The following is a 15,938-nucleotide window of genomic DNA, read 5'->3' as shown; positions in this document are numbered from 1 at the left end:
TATATATATATATATATATATATATATATATATATATATATATATATATATATATATATATATATATATATATTTTTTTTTTTATATATATATATATATTTGAGTGTATAGTAATGTGTTTCAGTAGGGTTGCAGGATATTCTGAGTGTGTGTGGCTTTACATTAGTTATTTTTGGGGTGCATTTTAGTTGTTTTGAGTGTGTTAGATGGTCTTGAGCATATTTTACATATTCCTAGTGTGCCTTTTCATGTGCGAGTTTGACCTTGTGACTTTGCTGCCACACCTGGTGCGACTGCGGCTTTGGGTTTCTATTTTTGGTCCCCACGGTGGAACTTGCGACTTTGCGATTTTGCGACTGCGACTTTTTTTTTTTTTTTTCCTGTAGCGACTCCACTAGATTGCAAAGTAAACTTTTGGGCGATAACAGAGACATTCTTTTATAAGGTAGAGAAACACATATTTATTTATTTTTTTATCCATGTCCTTCTGCCCCATCTCCTTTAGCAGCGGCAATTTCTTAAAGAAAAAGAAAAAAAAAAAATGTCCTGTTTGTTCCTGTTCAAAGTCGTGGCAGTAGTCGCAGGAAATTGGCGGTGCGATTTTGCATAGTCTGACTTTTACAAAAACGTTTGGGACTTAAAGGCGGGTTCACACGTCTATTTGCGACTGAAGTTTCAAGTCGTTAGTTTCTGACTGCATATCGGTGCGTAGCGACTGGAAAAAAAAAAAAAAAAAACACAAAACAAGATCAACATGCTGAGCTTGTTCAGCCGATTTGCGACTTTGTTTACGCTGTGACATCACGGAGAAAGGTTTGAAAATGTGGTGATCATGTAGGGAAGATTTTGGAGTTGATGAGGGAAAAGTGTACATCTGGGACCCTAAAAATGAATTTCACAGCAAAAAAAAACTTACGCAAATAGGGTTTCCATGAGACAGCTGCCACTCTCCGATGACCATTCCTCTCTATACAGGGTGTTGTTGGAGGTAAGAATTGAATATTTGTGATGGCAATCGTCATCGTCACCAGAGGAACACATCTTATTTGGTAGCTTTTTGTTTACATTCACTTCCCGCCATCCAGCCGATACATCCCAGTCGCTATGTGTAAACGTGTTCCGACTAGCAGACTCAGTCGATACTTCTAGCGTCGTGCAAATTCAGTCGCATATTGACACGTCTGAACCCGCCTTAACAAACGCAGTCAGCATATAGTACGACAAAGGGAGAATAGGCCACCCCTGTGCTAAACTGGAACCCAAACTAAAATAATCGAATATATAATGTTATCTTGGAACCAAAGGTATCGGCGATACAGGAAAAAACTCAGTAAAAGTTGTCTGATAACTGAGAACCTGATATCGCTGCATATCGCGATAAATTATGACAAATTTTCAATTTATTATAAGAATGTCCACCCATGTATATAACACACACTTCTATGGATGGACAGGTCAAAGGCTGAAGTTGCAACACGTAGGCTCGACACATATTTGATGGCAGAATCTTGCGCACTGATTTTATAAACTCATGGATTTATATGTGAGGGGGGAGAGGAGAAGGAAATCTTCGCTGTGGTATATAGAATTATATTTTGAATTTCATCTGTTTGACTCTTTAACGTTGAAGCAGTTAGATATGAAACAAGTGACCTTTGTACGTACTACTTCACTTTGCTGAACACACTCTCTCTCTCTCTCTCTCTCTCTAACATTATGAAGAACATAACAGCGAGTCATGGGTTAATACTTTCAATAAGATATTCAATTAAAGTAAATATGACTTAGTAACAACCAGCAAAATTGACAAAGTTCGAAATACATGACAAAGTATGTATAGTATGTGCCGTTTTGCAGCTCTGGAGATACGAGCTCACTAAGAGCCAAGAGGTTTCAAACTTTCTTTGTTTTATTTCGTCCCACAAGAAAATTAATGAAGTGTGATGAATATAGAAAAATGCATGAAAATGCAAAAGAAAAGTAAATAGAAATTCGGGTTTCCTTCAAAAGAATTAATTTATACCAATCCAGCAGAGGGCAGGAGAGTGACACTTCCGGTTTCGAAGAAGGAACGAGGGTCCGAGACCGAGAGTGAGAAGAAAGAAACCGGCGGTGGACGCCACATGGACACATTCAAACTGTGAGTTGACATAAAGTTTTGGTGATTTCCAGTATGTGTTGAAGCTTGTGTGAAGTATATTTCTGCCTGCATCAATGCTAGCTCGAAGCATGAAAGATGCAATATTACCCATTATCTTAGTACCGATATTCCTTTCGTTATTCCAACTCTTTAGGTAGTTCTCGATCTACATACCAAACCCACACCGGGATCTTACTCTAGCATTTCGATCTCCAGTGGATACATACTTAGCCATTCTCAATGGAAAATTGAGGTGGGAGGAAAATAGGACGGTGACCATTGTTTATGGCGGATCGACCACCACTTCTTAATTTGAATTTGCTGTGGTGCTGTGATAATTGTTCCTGGTAAGTTTTAAGGACGATGATTTCACTGTGTGTGGGTGATGGGTGGGGGAAAGGTAGCGGTTGAGCCCTAGAACTGGAAGGCGGATGGGTAGGCTGTCATGGCGGAGCAGGCGGCGCGGCGTGGAGGATACACACAAGTGAATCTAACATCAACATTCTTTCCAAATCAAGTTCTGATTACACGACGCAGTACGTGTTACAGTGATTGAAAAAAAAAAAAAAATGAACTACAGTATTCTATGGAAATTAACCTAAGTATTAAAAACCGTTACGTTGATCGTCTTAGTGGGAAGCACAAATGCGTAGTTGTAAAGTACTCTTACAATATACTATACCTGAAGGCCTAATGCCAAAGTCTATTAATAACTTTGGCGTAATGCGATGTGTTAGCTTAATGTCGTGCTCCATCGCATTCAATTTTACAAAGAACTTATGTTGTAAAATAATATTTCTAACGTTGGGATTGCATGGGATCTGCCATTCACCTTAACAAGTGGGTTATATTTACAGTTCTTTTCCTCCTTTTGTTTTAATCTACTTTGTTACATTTAATCCTAACTTTTTTCGAAATTCTACCCGTGGAACAGTGGGATCTCTTACTTCTCATCAAAGAGATTTTTATTATATATATATATATATATATATATATATATATATATATATATATATATATATATATATATATACCTACCTTGAAAATTTACTGACTGCCAGCAATTTAAAAAGTTTTTCTCATCTTGCCCTCTAAGTGACACATACCATCATGTTAGGTTAGGTTTACTTTACGTTCAGTTTGTATTTGTTAGTCCTGATCTTAGTAGCCAACTCTAGATGAAGACACGATGGCTTTAACCAGAAGAAGAGCATCCTATTTAGTATTTAGAGGTAAGAGATAGCATTTAGCTCTTTAATTCAGGCTGTTTTAGCAAAAAAAAAAAAAAAAAAAAAAAACAATATGCCTCTTATACTTCCCTCTATTTATTTGTTATAGAAAAGTTTATTTATGACAGATTCATGCAAAGCACACCAAAATCTTCTTGAAAAAAATATTCTCCCAACTTGAAACAGGCAGTGAAATATAATTTGCTGTCTTTTCTGTTGCTAGCTTTTATGATGCTACTTTCAACTAGTGTACAGCCATCTAATGACTAAATCAGTGATTAGTGATGTAATACATACATAAGTATTGGGTGGGTGGCATTTATATATAATTAATCTGCCTTTTATGGCCTGAATTTTAAATTGCAATTTTTTTTTATTTTTTGGCCTGTGAATATCCTTTCTTCATAGCAATGGCTTCCTCCGAGTTTCACTGTTCTACAAACCATAGATAGTAATGGCCACAGGGCAAAACTATCTCTGTTCTTGGATAAGGATAAGTGGCCACTAGTGACTTCCACTCCACACAAGGGCAAATATGGTCCGAAACAGTCTCTTATGAAAATACTACTAGGATATAGTTACTCTCTCAGGTCTTGAAAGTGGTTTCATTGGAGAAAAACAATGAGGATTATATATATATATATATATATATATATATATATATATATATATATATATATATATATATATATATATATATATATATATATATATATATATATATATATATATATATATATATATATATATATATATATATATATATATATATATATATATATATATATATATATATATATATATATATATATATATATATATATATATATATATATATATATTTTTTTTTTTTTTTTTTTTTTTTATTTTTTTTTTTTCTTCTTGTGTCTTGAAAGTGACAGACAACAATACTTATGGCCCCATCAGCTGGTGTCCCAGCCAGGTTACCACATGGCACATAACCATTCTAACTCAGACCGAGATAGAGTAGAAAGTTACTTAGCTTCATCACTTCACTATAGACACAACACATTACCTCGAGAGCTTGTGTTTGTGGGAGATTGAAGAGGAAGGATTGATTATATATTTTCATCAATTGCTTATATATTTTCATCAATTAGTCAAGGCAGAATTGAGAAAATGGTGATAAAAAATCTCCTAATTATGCAGAATTGTTAAAACTAGCCTGGCTGAAAGGAATGTCTTAGTATTGTTTTTTTTATTCAAAGCATAATGAGCAACCCCTATTAGCATCATGTCATAATTTAAGCACTAGGTAATAGTTATTGTGTTCATTAATTAAATTTGTCATCGTTCTTCCAGCTTCAAAATGGCTCTTGCACGAGCATCTTCCCAAGACATTGACAGGATGCAAGCACAAAAGATGCTAGACAAAAAGATGAATAAGTTAAGTATTGCTATATTAACCATATTTTCTATATTGATTTGTGTATAAGAATAGATATATTACAGGAGCAGCAGGCACTGTCTTTTACATGTACAGTTGACTTCCCGCTTTATGAAGTGTTTAATTAATTAATTATTATTTTTTTTTTTTTATTTATGTACATATTTCCAATGAAAACAACACCAGTCACCTTGTGACAGCAGTGTTTAGCTAGAGCTGCCTGTGACAGGTATTTTAGGCCTGTCTTCTTTCTCTCCCCTTCCACATCTTCTTTCACGTACACGTTCTCTTTCCAGTATTTATCTTTTGCCTCTCTCTCTCTCTCTCTCTCTCTCTCTCTCTCTCTCTCTCTCTCTCTCTCTCTCTCTCTCTCTCTCTTGTTTATAAGATTCCTTTTAGAATAAATCTTGCTTTATTAGGTTAGAAGTATGGATATCCAGCTTACAGATATCCCTCCATGACTGAAGGATTCTTGGATACTGGAGACTGGAATGAAAAAATCTTAATAATGAAAATAGAAATTTCAGATTTTTTCTTTTGTGTTCATTTATCAGTAATAACTGAATGATACTTTGTTTAATTTTTCCATTTCAATTATAGGCAAAGGGGGAGTTGGTGAAGCTGCAACAATGTTATGACACAGCTGTTGATGATATCCAGAAGCACTACTGTAATGCTTCTGCTGCATTGACAGCTATAAAAGAAAAGGCAGTGAAGGTGAGTAGATCAGCATAAGTTTATTCTTTCAACACAATTTCATGTCAAGTATTGCCATATTGTAGGTAAATGATTCCTTACCAAGAGGAACTTGCACTCTTCACAATAATTTCTTGGACATGTTGGAGATGTATGATACTCTGATACACATACAAAACACTTTCCAATATTACCAGAATTATGTATTGAAGACGGGTCCAAAGTTTACTACTACAGAAGCAGCACTTAATTGATTATTCTCTGACACCGAATCCAATGACAACACTTCTTGACTCCCCAACATTGCTTTAGGGCTTCTTCTGGGAGTGATGGGACAACTGTGACAAATTGTTTCTTCCTTCCAACATTAATGATGAGCTGCCATGCCTTTAACTTGTTTTTCCAACAATCATAACTCATGTTTTTGCTGAAACTTGGCACGGGAACCCTTCTGCCTTATTTACTTCATATTTTCCTTCTCGATTGGTGCTAAATTTCCTTAGCTACCTCTGCCACAATTTTGCTCAACTTCCATTTGTTGGCATGGTGGCAGTGTGGCAGGCTGAATCAAGGAGCAGATACTGTACAACATTTAGCTTTAAAAGCCATCTACATATCTCATCACTACAAGAAGTGAAATATCTCCCTCCCTCTCTCTCTCTCTCTCTCTCTCTCTCTCTCTCTCTCTCTCTCTCTCTCTCTCTCTCTCAGGTTGGCAGTTCTGTTACAACTTCTAATTTTGTGGAGCAAAGGTGGCATTCCCTTTGTTCTTTAAGGAATTCTAATGCTCTGTACAAGTTCTCTTTCCTAAAAATTGTGTATTTGATACTGATATGCCATGTGTTTCTGTTGATGTTTATTTATCAGGCCTTGGATACATACATGCTTAAGTATCAGAAGAGACTCAGAGAAGAAATAAAGAGCATGAGAGAACTTCAAGAAAGTCTCTCATCATCTTCATTAAATGACAAGGTATGCAGAAAGATTTTGATCCTAGATGGAATGGTTTTATATATCTTGCTTGCAGTTTTGCACTCAAGAATAAGTTTTTATTATATAGACATTGGTTATTTTCAATATTTGATAAATTAGAATTCACCGTAGCAGGAATAGAAAACTTCCTTTCATCCTTGTGTAAAAATTCTCAGTTTTTCCAAGAAAGGCACTCGTCGACACTTCCAATGGTTGGGAGGTGGTGACTTGCCATAATCATATATGCAGATCAGATTTTTTTTAAACCATTAACAAAGGAGACAGTGTTCTTTTAAATTCACCAATAATCATCATAAAATATGTGGAAAAATTAGTTTCAGGTTTTGAAATTTAACATTATAAGAAGACAAAACTTTTTGTTTGTTTCAGATGGATAAAGATTGTCTCAGTGATGATGATTCCATGGGCATGACAAATAGTCATGACCAGGCAGTGGCCCGCATCATAGAGGTATTGTGTTTATTAAAAGAAATCTTTGGTGCAACTTTAGAAGAGCTTTACAAGAAAAATGCTAAGATTATGGCATAGAATTGAAACAGGGATTTAGGGATAGCACAGTAGTTTCAATATTAGCAAAAGTAAATGTAATGCAGAGATGGAATGATAGAGAACAAACTCAGGTACTGATTAAAAGTCAGTGAAAAAAGAGATATAGACTAGTATTGTGCTCTGGTGACAGAGATGGTGATATATCTTGGTGATTAGCACAGCCTTCTTTTTCCTCTTTTTCAATTTACAGAAAAACTCATTCATCCAAACACCGATAATTTGAATCTCCCAATAGCCCTAATGTGTACTCACGCATATATGCACACACACACACACACACACACACACACACACACACACACACACACACACACACACACACACACACACACACACACACACACACAGAAGAGAGAGAGGGCATCTGATACAAGTTTATAAATTGATTAACGGAATGGATGAAGTGGATAATGAGAAACTGATCCTGAGAGAAGAATATGACTTTAGAAGCACAAGATCGCATAGTAAGAAACTAAGGAAGGGACGATGTCTGAGGGATGTTAAAAAATTTAGTTTCCCGCAAAGATGTGTTGAGACTTGGAACAGTTTGAGTGAGGAAGTGGTGTCAGCAAAGAGTATACATAGTTTTAAAGAAAAATTGGATAAGTGTAGATATGGAGACGGGACCACACGAGCATAAAGCCCAGGCCCTGTAAAACTACAACTAGATAAATATACACACACACATGCACACACACACACATGCACACATGCACACACACACATGCACACATGCACACACACACACACACACACACACACACACACACACACACACACACACACACACACACACACACACACACACACACACACACACACACGGTAGCTCAGTGGTTAGAGCGCTGGCTTCACAAGCCAGAGGACCGGGTTCGATTCCCTGTCCGGTGGAGATATTTGGGTGTGTCTCCTTTCACGTAGCCCTGTTCACCTAGCAGTGAGTAGGTACGGATGTAAATCGAGGAGTTGTGACATTTTTGTCCCGTGTGTGGTGTGTGCCTGGTCTCAGGCCTATTCAAGATCGGAAATAATGAGCTCTGAGCTGTTCCGTAGGGTAACGCCTGGCTGTCTCGTCAGAGACTGCAGCAGATCAAACAGTGAAACACACACACACACACACACACACACACACACACACACACACACACACACACACACACACACACACACACACACACACACACACACACACCGCGTAGTGTAGTGGTTAGCACGCTCGGCTCACAATCGAGAGGCCCAGGTTCGAGTCCCAGTAAGCGGCGAGGCAAATGGGCAAGCTTCTTAATGTGTGGTCCCTGTTCACCTAGCAGTAAATAGGTACGGGATGTAACTTGAGGGGTTGTGGCCTCGCTTTCCCGGTGTGTGGAGTGTGTTGTGGTCTCAGTCCTACCAAGATCGGTCTATGAGCTCTGAGCTCGCTCCGTAATGGGGAAGACATCAAAACATCTACCTATACGTGAATATACAGGGCCCAAGGAGTAATAGGAATGTCTCTATGGTCCAATGAGGTGATGAGTGGGGGAAAGTGAGGAGTGTCGCATAAAAGGAAGAGGTGAAGTGTGTGAAAAGTTTGTTTGTGCGGTCACCAACCCGCAAACAGCTGATACCCATAAACATGGCAGAAGTGAGAAGGGATTCATTTGTGGGTTTTTTGGATTCCCCAGGACTGAAGGAGGTGAGTTTGGACAGAAGAATTGAGAATATGGAAAAAAGAATTGGAACAATAGTGGTAATAGAGGAAAAGTTGGTTAGAGTTCTAAGAGAAAATGAGGCCTTCCGTAGGGAAGTCATAATGCTTACCAGGGAAAATGCCAAGTTGTTGACACAAAAGTTGGAATTGGAAAGTAACAATGCGCTCCTGGGAAAACAATGTCAGGAATCAACTGTAAAAATAACCGAGATGGAAAGAAAATAAAAGAAGGAGAGGAGAAAATTAAACAAAGAGACACTAGGCTGGAGGAGGTGAAAAAAACAACGAAGAAGTGCATAACAGTTTTAGAGAAATAATTAAACAACAGGAAAAAGAAAAGAGTGAGTTGGCCCAATGGGAGATTTTTAAAGTTTTACAGCAAGAGGAGACAATGGTGAGAAACATTGCAGAAAAGAAAAAGTGTGTGGTAGTGAGTGGATTAAAGGAAGATAATATAAGAAACTGGCAGGAGAGAAAAATTAGGAGGAAGAGAAGATTAAGACCATGCTGAATAAGATCTCGGAAGAAGAAAATGCATTTGGAGAAGTTGAGGAATATATGAGATTGGGAAAGTATGAAGAAGGAAAGTCTAGAGCCATGAAGATAACATTAAAATCCCAAGTAGCTGCTGAGCATATATTGAGAAATGCATGGAAGCTGAAAAATTCTCAAGAGACAAACATGATTTATGTAAAAAGAAATATGTTGCAGGAGGAAAGGGCTAAGATGAGAGAAATGGTGACAGGTGAGAGAGAGGAATGAGGCAAGAACAGAAGAAGAAAAGTTTTTTGGAAAATAAGAAACGATTAAGTGTGTAAGTGGTGGACAAAAGAGAGGGAGTAAAAGACCAGACAAAGGAGCAGATAAGGAAGAAAGACATAGGAGTATCATATACTAACATAGACGGCTTCCTATCAAAAAGATTAGAGTGTATGAACCATCTGATAAGGGATAAACCGGATATTACGTGTATAGTGGAGACTAAATTGAGACCGAATATACAAATAGATTGGTTTGGAGGGGGAAATTATAGAATGTGGAGAAAAGATAGAGTGAATAAAAGTGGAGGTGGAATAATTGTGTTAACAAGAAAAGACTTAATAGTGCAAAATGTGTGCCTTGGAGGAGACGAGGAGGAAGTGGTGGGTGTGGTGGTGACTGATGGAAGGCAAGATATCAATATTGTAACTGTATGTACCACCAAAAACAAGTGCATGGTCAAATGATCAGTATAATAGTATGGTGGAAAGTACATTGGAAAGAATGAGAAATGAAGCTGCAAAGAAAGCAAAAATGGTTATAGTTGGGAGATTTCATCTGTAAAGACATCAATTGGGAGGAATTTGAAGTGGGGAATGGTGGAGAATGGGGTGAGCAGCTATTAAATTATGCAGTGGGAAATTTGATGACACAGTGGGTGAGGCATCCAACAAGGGGAAGGAGGGGTGATGCCCCATTGAGACTGGACTTGATATTCACAAAGGGAGTAAATCTAGAAAATGAGATTGAGCATGAGTGTCCTTTGGGGAAGAGTGATCATGAATTATTGAAATTTGAGGTAAAGGTGGGGTTCACCAAAGATAATGAAGTTGGATACAAGGAGGAATGCCTAAATTATGCTAAGGTAAGATAAAAGGAGTTGAGAAATTACTTTGGAAATGTGGATTGGTCCGAAATGTACCAGGAAACAAACATGCAGTTAAAATATGAAAAATTTATGGAAATATATAGTGAGGCTGCAGAGAACTTTGTGCCAAAATATACTAAGAAAATCTTAAAGGGAGATCAGTGGTTTAACAAGGCAAAAAGGGAGAAGGAAAAGGCATGGGAAAAATACAAGAGAAATAATGAGGAAGTGGAGAGAGAAGCATATAAGAATGCAAGAAATAAATATATTCAAGTTGAGAAGAAGGGCACAACAAGAATTTGAACAGAGAATAGTGGAGAATTGTGAAAATGATCCCAAAATGTTTTATAAATTCATTAATGGTAAATTACAGAAAAAAGAAGCAGTTGATAGATTAAAGGTTGGAGATTATATATATGAAGATACAAGTGTCATTGTTGAAAAATTGAATGAGAATTTCTGCAAAGTATTCACAGAAGAAACACAATTCAATCGACGGATGTTATCTGTGACAAGATGGATGCAAAAAATTATAGTAACAAAGAGTGACGTTGCAAAGGTTTTGAGTCAATTATATTATATTATATTTTGGACACATTATATTATGTACCTTAATAAGACCCCAGTTAGAATATGCAGTATGTGTCTGGTCACCGCATATGAAGAAAAATGTGAAGAAGGTGGAAAGGGTACAGAGGCTGGCAACAAGGATGGTACCAGGACTCAGGGAGTTAGACTGAGGAAAGACTGAGCTAGCGGGGGCTGACCACATTAGAAGAGAGAAGAACAAGAGGAGACATGATAACTATGTATAAATTGGTGAACAAGATTGACATACTGGACAGAGAGTTGATAAAGGTGACCACAAGTAATCATCTCCGAGGACATGGAAAAAGCTAATAAAAGACATCTGTCTAAATGACGTGAGAAAATACAGTTTCTCGCATCGTAGCATTGATAAGTGGAATAAACTGAGCAGTGATGTTGTTGACGCGGTGTGTGTCAATCAGATGAAAGAGAGATATGACAGGAGTGGGCAAGGAGCCAGGTCACAGAGAGCTTAGCTTGGGCCCTGTAATACACAAATAGGTAAATACACACACATAGTGCATAGTAAGAAACTGAGGTAGGGAAGATGTCTGAGAGATGTTAAAAAATATAGTTTCTGCAAAGATGTGTTGAGACTTGGAACAGTTTGAGTGAGGAAGTAGTGTCAGCAACGAATGTGCATAGTTTTAAAGAGAAATTGGATAAGTGTAGATATGGAGACTGTGCCACACGAGCATAAAGCCCAGGCCCTGTAAAACTACAACTAGGTAAATACAACTAGGTAAATAAACACACCACAACAACAACAACAGAACACAGGAAGAGTCAGTCATCATTGCTATATGGGTATATTTTCCATAGGCTAAATAACACTATAATTATTACTTTCATTGTTAGTGTCATGGCATCATTCCTTCCTATGTGGCTGTCCAAGGCATCTGCTAAATACACCACAGATAATACTCCTGCAGGTCTAGTCTTTATATTTTCAATTATTCAGAATTTCTTAAGTCACTGAGAACATCCTTATTGAGCTAATAATCATTGGGATGATGGTCAGTCCCAATGGTTGGACCTGTTTTCTTGCTCAGCTTAGGTCTAGCATAAGGTAGAAAGGTAAGCAACCTTCGGAGCTGTCTTTAACTTGTAAGCACATGGCTCAGCACAACTTTGGAAGTTAAACATGACACTAAGCATAAAAGCTGAGGTGAACTGAACTATATACTTACAAATCTGTTAATTCCACCTCTGGTTCCTGAAGCCTCTTCAAAACTGTTTCTGATCATTGTTTTTTTTATTGTCTTTATGATTTGCAGATGTATGTTGAGAAGGTCCCATGCTTCAGATTTCTGGGTAATGAAGCATTCCTCTTTCAAGTGATTAATGGAAATTTTCTTCCGTACTTTGGCTCTGTCACAGTGGATAACAAAATACTGGCAACAGATCTGCATCTGCATGGCACTGTGGATCCATATAATTTATGTTACACTTTCAGGATTGATGTAAGTATTCATGGCTCATTTTTAAAAATTATTTCAGAAGACCATGCAAATTTACACACCTCTCACCCCGCTTACACAACCATTTACCATTTTCATTTTGCCAGATTACTCCTCTTTACGTACCATTTCATTCATACTCTTATTCCATGTTTGTATATGTTATCCATTAGTTACTTTTTTGCTTCTTAAGCATTTATTTAAAATCTTCCAAATTTCATTGTTTTTCCCTTAAGCATTTATTTAAAATCTTCCAAATTTCATTATATTTTTCCCTTTCACTTCTGTCAGTATGCAATGATGCATGAACACATAATCAGATGTTAATTTCACCAATCCAGCAAAACATGTCACCAATTCTGTTCTTTCAGGAGAAGGATAAAACTTCTAAATAATTCCCCTATATTTCATTGATTTCACATAAAATTTGTAGTTGCCAAGTCTTTCCATGATAGTACCCATGTTACTGTATTTTTCAGGTGCCAAATGGACTCTCAGATATTGAAGATATGAAATCCAAAATCAAATGTCAGCTTTATGATAAGGAGAGAAAGGATTCAATGTATTTCACTCCAGTGTGGGCCTCTGATCATTTTGGTAAGTCTTTGTCAATCTTTTTTTGTTTTGCAATCTATATAAAAATACACTTTATTTGCATATCCTCTAAGCATGTTTTTCCTTGCTGCATTGCACTAATTAACAATTGGCACACACACACACACACACACACACACACACACACACACACACACACACACACACACACACACACACACACACACTCATGGACTAACCAAGAATATAGAGACATGATAGATGATACAATAAGGAGTCTTACAAAAATCATTAAGGAAAGGAGAAAAGTGATATTGGTAGGAGATTTCAACTGTAAGGAGGTAGACTAGGAAAATTATGAAAGTGGTATGGGGGAAGATGCCTGGGGAGATAGATTCCTGAACCTAATGATAAATAATTTGATGGTCCAAAGAGTAAAGGAAAACACAAGATTCAGAGGAAACGATGAGCCGGCAAGATTAGACCTAGTTTTTACAAGGGATATACCAATTAACGATGATATAAGATACAAGTGCCCATTGGGAAAGAGTGACCATGTAATATTAGAAATGGATATAGAAGAAGGAAAGGAAGATAGAGATGAATCATACAAAGGAGACCGATTAAATTACAGAAAGGCTGATATTGAGAATCTCAAGAACTATTTTAAAACGTAAACTGGGAGGAGATGGAAAACTCATTAACGGTTCAAGAGAAATATAACTTATTTTTGGAAATATACAAAACTGGGGTCAGGAATATGTCCCAAATATAGACCTAAAGAAGAAGGAAAGAAAGATTGGTTTAATGCAAGATGTGCTAGGGCAAAGGAGAAACGAGATGGAGCATGGAAAAGGTGGAGAAGAAACAGAAATCCAGAAAATAAGGAAAACTTCAAAACAGCAAGAAATGAATATGCTAAGGTGAGAAAGGAAGAAGAAAAGAACTATGAAAAGGACATTGTCGAAAAATGTAAGGAACAACCAAAATTGTTCTACAGATTCATAAATGGAAAAATAAGACAAAAGAAACAATAGAAAGGTTAAAAGGAGAAAACAGAATGGTGGAAGACCCAAAAGTATGGCAGAACTGTTAAATAGTAAATTTCATGAGGTCTTTACTAAGGAATCCAAATTTGAAAGACCACAGGGTAATAGAGAGACTGTCTATATGAAAGAGATTAAAGTAACCAAGCTTGAAATAAAAAGTTGATGACGGAACTAGATGAGGAAAAGGCAATGGGACCGGATGAAGTCTCAGGCAGAATACTGAAAGAATGTAGGGAAGAACTAGCAAGTCCAATATACAACATCATAAAATGCTCAATAGAAAATGGAACAGTGCCAGTGGAGTGGAAAAGAGCTGAGGTGGTTCCCATATATAAGAGCGGAAGGAAGGAAGAACCTTTAAATTACAGACCGGTATCACTAACTAGTGTAATATGCAAGATGTGTGAAAAAGTAATAAAGAAGCAATGGATTGAGTTTCTTGAAGACAACAAAATATTATCAAATAGCCAATTTGGTTTTAGAAAAGGTCGGTCATGTGTAACAAATTTATTGAGTTTCTACTCTAGAATAGTTGATAAAGTACAAGAGAGAGAGGGATGGGTTGACTGTATTTATTTAGATCGTAAAAAGGCGTTGATAAAGTGCCACATGAAAGATTACTATGGAAGTTAGAGGAGAAGGGTGGCTTAAAAGGAAGCACATTGAGATGGATGAAGAATTACTTAAGGGGGAGAGAAATAAGGACGATAGTTAAAGATATGAAGTCCAAGTGGAGAACAGTAGACAGCGGAGTGCCACAGGGTCAGTATTGGCGCCAATACTTTTTCTCGTATATATAAATGACATACCAGAGGGAGTGAACAGCTACATAAATCTGTTTGCGGACGATGCGAAACTGTGCAGAGTCATTAAACAAAAAGAGGATTGTGAAATACTACAGGAAGACTTAAACAAGATCTGGAAATGGAGCAAAAAATGGGAGATGGAATTCAATGTGGACAAAAGCCATGTCATGGGAAGAACAACGCAGAAGTGATAAGCATAAGGATAAAAAGTGATGGAAAAGAATTAATGATCATGGTGACCTATGTAAAAACATATTCTTGGACATTAAGAATAGACAATATGATCAAGGATACTTTACAGAGTTTGGAAAGTGTATTATCTGGAAAAGAAATGATACTAGTAGGAGATTTTAATTGTAAGGAGGTGGATTGGGAAAATCTAGTAAGTGGTGTTGGAGAGGAAGCATGGGAGAGAGATTTTTAATCTAATGATGGAAAATATGATGGAACAGAAGGTGAAAGAAAATACTAGATATAGAGAGATGATGAACCGGCTAGACTGGATTTGGTGTTAACAAGAGAAGTGTACCTATGTGGAGATATACAATGCAAATGTCCTTTGGGAAAGAGTGATCATGTGGTTATGGAAATGCAGATAGCAACAACACAGCGAAGGAGAGACGAGACATACAGGAGTGGTAGATTGAATTATAGAAAGATGGACACAGAAAGTTTGAAAAATTATTTCAGAAAATTAGATTGGGAGGAGATGTTACAAATCAGAGAAGTGCAAAAAAAATGAGATTTTTTATGAAATATAAAGAAGGCGTTATGAAAATTGTACCAAATTATAAACCGAGAGAGGAAGGAAGAAAGGATTGGTTTAATGCAACTTGTGTTAAGGCTAAGGAAAAGAGAGATGTGGCTTGGAAAAGATGGAAAAAGAGCAGGAATATACTAAATAAGGAGAATTATAGAGTGGCAAGAAATGAGTATGTGAGGGTAAGGAGGGAGGAAGAAAGAAAATTTGAAAAAGATATTGTAGACAAGAGTAAGGAACATCCAAAATTGTTTTACAGGTTCATAAATGGTAAACTTAAAAAGAGAGAGTCCATTGAAAGGTTAAAAGGAGAGCAAGGGATAGTAGATGACCCTAAGAATATAGTGGAATTGCTAAATAATAGGTTTCAGCAAGTATTTACTAAAGA

At 36.8% G+C, this 15,938-nt stretch overlaps 1 protein-coding gene across 7 annotated transcripts in view; it reads left to right on the top strand.

Moving 5' to 3' along the window:
- LOC123514609 overlaps window positions 1-15,938 on the top strand; it is a 71,114-nt gene that overhangs the window by 18,488 nt on the left and 36,688 nt on the right. For 2 of the 7 annotated variants that reach the window (XM_045272582.1, XM_045272580.1), the window contains exons 2-8: window positions 2,035-2,140; window positions 4,693-4,777; window positions 5,378-5,494; window positions 6,341-6,445; window positions 6,836-6,916; window positions 12,198-12,383; window positions 12,860-12,977. In XM_045272582.1, the coding sequence (XP_045128517.1) occupies window positions 2,124-2,140; window positions 4,693-4,777; window positions 5,378-5,494; window positions 6,341-6,445; window positions 6,836-6,916; window positions 12,198-12,383; window positions 12,860-12,977 (709 nt within the window). In that variant the 5' untranslated portion in view covers window positions 2,035-2,123. Of the gene's footprint in view, window positions 1-2,031; window positions 2,141-2,317; window positions 2,488-4,692; window positions 4,778-5,377; window positions 5,495-6,340; window positions 6,446-6,835; window positions 6,917-12,197; window positions 12,384-12,859; window positions 12,978-15,938 lie in introns of those variants that run through there. The other 5 variants (XM_045272581.1, XM_045272579.1, XM_045272578.1 and 2 more) reach the window with 4 other exon arrangements.

The sequence above is a fragment of the Portunus trituberculatus genome, chromosome 38 (genome assembly GCF_017591435.1).
Source record: "Portunus trituberculatus isolate SZX2019 chromosome 38, ASM1759143v1, whole genome shotgun sequence".
Classification (NCBI taxonomy): domain Eukaryota; kingdom Metazoa; phylum Arthropoda; class Malacostraca; order Decapoda; family Portunidae; genus Portunus; species Portunus trituberculatus.
This window is presented reverse-complemented; position numbering and strand designations above follow the sequence as displayed.